The sequence below is a fragment of the Mesitornis unicolor genome, unplaced genomic scaffold, assembly GCF_000695765.1.
Source record: "Mesitornis unicolor isolate BGI_N332 unplaced genomic scaffold, ASM69576v1 scaffold45958, whole genome shotgun sequence".
Taxonomy (NCBI): Eukaryota; Metazoa; Chordata; class Aves; order Mesitornithiformes; family Mesitornithidae; genus Mesitornis; species Mesitornis unicolor.
In genome coordinates, this window is record NW_010204732.1 from 5,524 (window position 1) to 9,405 (window position 3,882).

General features: G+C 59.5%; 1 protein-coding gene across 1 annotated transcript in view; it reads left to right on the forward strand.

Moving 5' to 3' along the window:
* The window catches only part of TMEM150A (transmembrane protein 150A), a gene marked incomplete at its 5' end in the record, with an annotated part of 6,073 nt that extends 3,532 nt beyond the window's left edge, over window positions 1–2,541 (forward strand). The window contains 3 exon segments of the mRNA XM_010191140.1: window positions 377–554; window positions 2,313–2,438; window positions 2,441–2,541. Coding sequence (XP_010189442.1) covers window positions 377–554; window positions 2,313–2,438; window positions 2,441–2,541 — 405 coding nt within the window.
* Window positions 2,542–3,882: the final 1,341 nt, after the last annotated feature.

A 3,882-nucleotide genomic window follows, 5' to 3' on the forward strand; every position in this document is an offset into this window, starting at 1 on the left:
TTCTGGCGCCCGCCCGGCCCCAGCCGGTCCCTTCCGCTTGGCAGGAGGCTGCTGCCAGCACCGCAACCCCCGGAAGAAGCTTTGCTGTCCCCAATCCCCCCTGTGCCCCAGCCATGGCTCAGTGGCTCTGCTGACCCCCAGGAGGGGGTGCAGGCAGCCCCAGTGATGCTCAGGGCAGAGGGCAGCCCCTTCCCCATCATGTTGGCCATTGGGTCCAAATCTGCTCTTCGGCTGGGAGTCAGGGATGGGGTGAGCTGCTTGGACCCACTCCTGGTCCCTCCTGCACCCCTGCCTGGGCGTGAGCCCGCCTGGCTGGAGCAGAGCTGTGCTGGAGGAGCGTCCTGGGGTGCTGACACTGAGGATTTCTCCCTCACAGGTGGATCATGCCAAGGTGCTACACTACATCGGTGCGGGGGTGGCCTTTCCCACCAGCATGCTGTTCGTGCTCCTGCAGTCCATCCTCACCTACCGCATGGCCAAAACCCGCGGGCAGTACTGGACTGGACACTTACGTAGCATCCTCACTGCTGTGGCCTTCATCACCCTCATCTTCAGTATCCTTATGAAGGGTGTGGGGAGGAGATGTGGGGTGGGCTGGTGAAAGGTGTCCTTGCAGGGGAGTATGCACCTCGTGTCCTCCATTCTCTGGGGCTGGGCTGGGGGCTGAGGGCGGACAGCTCGCTGCAGGAGTGGGATGGGAGAGCAGCAGTATGGGGCCATGCCGGGCAGCCTGAGGTGTGAGGGCTGCGGAGGGGCAGGGATGCTGGTGAGCATCTCTCTGAGAGCTGGGGTGCCCCAAACCAGCCCTGCCCTGGCTGTCATGGCCCAGCCCAGTCACTGCTGCAGGCTCCAGCCCTACACCTTGCTGAGTGGAAGGGCTGGTTAATTGGCTTTTTAATGAGACTAAGGTATTTTGAGCCTTTGGCAATGCAAAGTCCATCTGAGCTACCTATATGACCGAAGCCAAGTACAGAAGTGCTTTGTGTGGGTGCCAGGTGGGCACGTGGCAGCACCTGTGCTGGATGGGGCTCACCAGCACCTCTGTCCAACCTGCCCATGGGATGAGGGAGGGCTCGGTGAGCCGCTGCTGGGGCCTGCAAACACTGCACCAGGGAGGGAGGGCACGGCAGGGGCTGGAAGAATAGTTCCAAGTGTGTGGCCAGAGAGCCAGGGGCTTATTTGGGTCTGAGGTTAGGGATAAATTGGGAAACAAGGTGCTGCTTATTGAGCAGGAAGGGGAAAAAGCATGTGGTGTCTGTGGGTCCTGAAGTGACTGGCTGGGGTCTGGCTGGGGCAAGCAGCACAGGAAGAGTCTGGGGGTTGCGGGTGGGCCTAGGACGTGCCAGAGGGTCCCGCTCTGTCACCACAGCGGGCAGGCAGGCCGGGAAGCGGGCAGGAAGCTGGGAAGGGCAGGAGTGCCGCAGGCCATGCCAGCTGGGAGGGACAGGCAGGGCATGTAAGGACAAGGGAGACAGGACTGGTGCCTGCCTGCTGCGGCCATGCTGCTCTGTGAGCACTGGGGACTGGAAGCAGGAAAGGAGTGAGCTGTGGTGGGAATTGTGGGGAAAGGGCTGGGACCTCTCCTGGTGGGATGGGGGCAGCAAGCCCCCATCAGGTCAGGTCAGGTTCCTGCCTCTCTGGCTTTCCCAGATCTCTGTCTCGCTGGCAGGAGGCAGGGCATGGCCAGAGGTGCCCTGAAGGGCACAGGGGATGTGCCTGCCTTCTCCCCTCACCTGTGGTGGCTCTGGGAGTAGCTTTCCCTAGAGATCCCCAGTGGGGATGAAAGGAGCACAGAGAAGCTCTGGCAGCAGTAGGACCTGAGGAGAGGGAGCAGGCCCCCTCTCTGGGGTGAGCCAAAGCCAGCAGCACAGAGGGACAGGGACTGCTGCGGGCTGGGATGCCCAATGTCCCTTACTAAGGGGATGGAGGACTGATGAGTTTTATCGACTTTGCATCCTGCAGGAGGATGGGGAGTGCCAGCCTGGTTTGAGGAAGATGTGAGGAGTGTGGGAGGGTGAGGCAGTGGGGTACCTGGCTTGCCCTTGCCTCGGCCTCTGCAGAAAATCCCCGCCTGGCGTAAGTCCTGTGATTTACTAGGGCTGGTTTCAGCACACGTGTCACTGCCTCACACATGCCAGGGCCCTCCCAGTGCTGAGGGAGGCATGTTGGGTTTCTTGGTTTTAGGGGTGGTGGTATCTTTCCTACAGAGGGGTGCTTCTCACAGCCACCCCGGCGTGCAGTGGCAGTGGGATGTGGTCCTCCATGGGATGGTTGGGGTCCAGCTGTGCTTTCCTTGACAGGTATGCCCTCAGGTGGTGTGTTCTTCATCCAGGAGAGCTTTGTCCTGCAGCACGTGGCTGCCCTGTGCGAGTGGATGTTCATCATTGATGTCCTGGTCTTCTATGGCACCTTCACCTTTGAGTTTGGGGCCATCTCCACCTGCTGAAAGCCAGCCGGGCCCCCAAAAGCTACAAAGGCGAGAGTGGTGTGTCCAGCACAGCCCACATCCATAGTCATGCGGAAGGCCTGGCTATGGCCTGACCCCAGTGGGAAGCAGGCTCACAGTGGGGACCCCCAAATTGGGCTCTGCTGGTGACTCCCCCACCTTGAATGTCTCTGAGACCCTGGCTGCCTCGGGATGCGTGTGTGCGTGGGAGTGCACACGTGGGCCTGCAGTGCCCTCCCCTCCTGGTGGGAGCTGCAGCCAGGGCTTCTCCGGCAGCTGGTGTCCACTGCAGGAGCTGCCCCCTCCCTGCCTGCAGGGTTTGGGGTCACTGCGGTGCTGCCAGCCCGGTGCTGCTATTGGCAGAGCTGGGATCTGCCCCTGAGCCTCTGGGGTTGCCTCTGCTGAGCTGGGAGCTGTAAAATGCAATCAAAAACCCAGAGTGCCTTTTCCCTTCCTCAGGAGGTGATAGCAGTGCCGGTCTCTCTGCACCCCCAGTGAGGATGGCAGCAGGGGACTCTCTGCCTGCCTGGGTAAGGGTAGTGCCTTGTGCTGCTGCAGGATGACACCAGCCACCCCCATGGCTCTCACTGCTCAGGGCCTTCCATGCCTCCAGCCAATGGCATTCCCACATTTTTCAGCTTGGAGGAGAATTGCTAAGGCAGGTTTCACCTCCTGGGCCACAGTATTCCAGTGCTGCCTTGTGGTCAGCCAGGTTAGGAAATGGCTCTCTGCATCTACTGTCACACCAGGGATGTTCTGCAGGCACAGTGCCAGTGGAGCGGTGGGTTTCACCTCCATAGTGCTACCGGACGAAGCTGTCCGGCAGGGGAACCTTCACGCCCCAGCCTCCCACCCTGGGGGTGGGCTGCTGCCAGCCCTCCCGGCCTGGGAGTGCGGGCACGGAAAAGGGAAACACTTCTGTAGGAACAGAGGAAGCCCATGCCCTGTTATGCTGGGACTCCCAAATCCATCTGGTGCCTTCCCCAGCGCCCAGCCCAGCGCCTGCCTGGTGAGAGCCCATCCCGCTCAGCCCTGGCCTCCTTGGGCTGAGCCCCAACCTGAGGCATCCCGGGCAGGGGCCTGGGGTGGAGAGGGGGGTGAATATGTCTGTGTGTGTGTGTGTGTATATATAGCTCTACATAAATATATATACACACATGTATATATATAAGTTTTCCCTTGTCCCTGGAGAGGGGCATTTGCTGCTGCTGTGCGCATTGATCATATTGGGCTTCTTGATTTGCCCACTGTTTCAAAATCTGCCTATAAATCCACCCGTATATGTAGTTCAAAGAGGAGCATTTCTGACTTTTATATCTAATATATGTTTTTAAAATATATGAAGAGACAACAGTGAATTTACAATAATAAAAGTGAAAATCAGCCAAGGGCGAGACAGATAATCCCTCCCGGAGACTGAGGTTGTGACTGGCTCT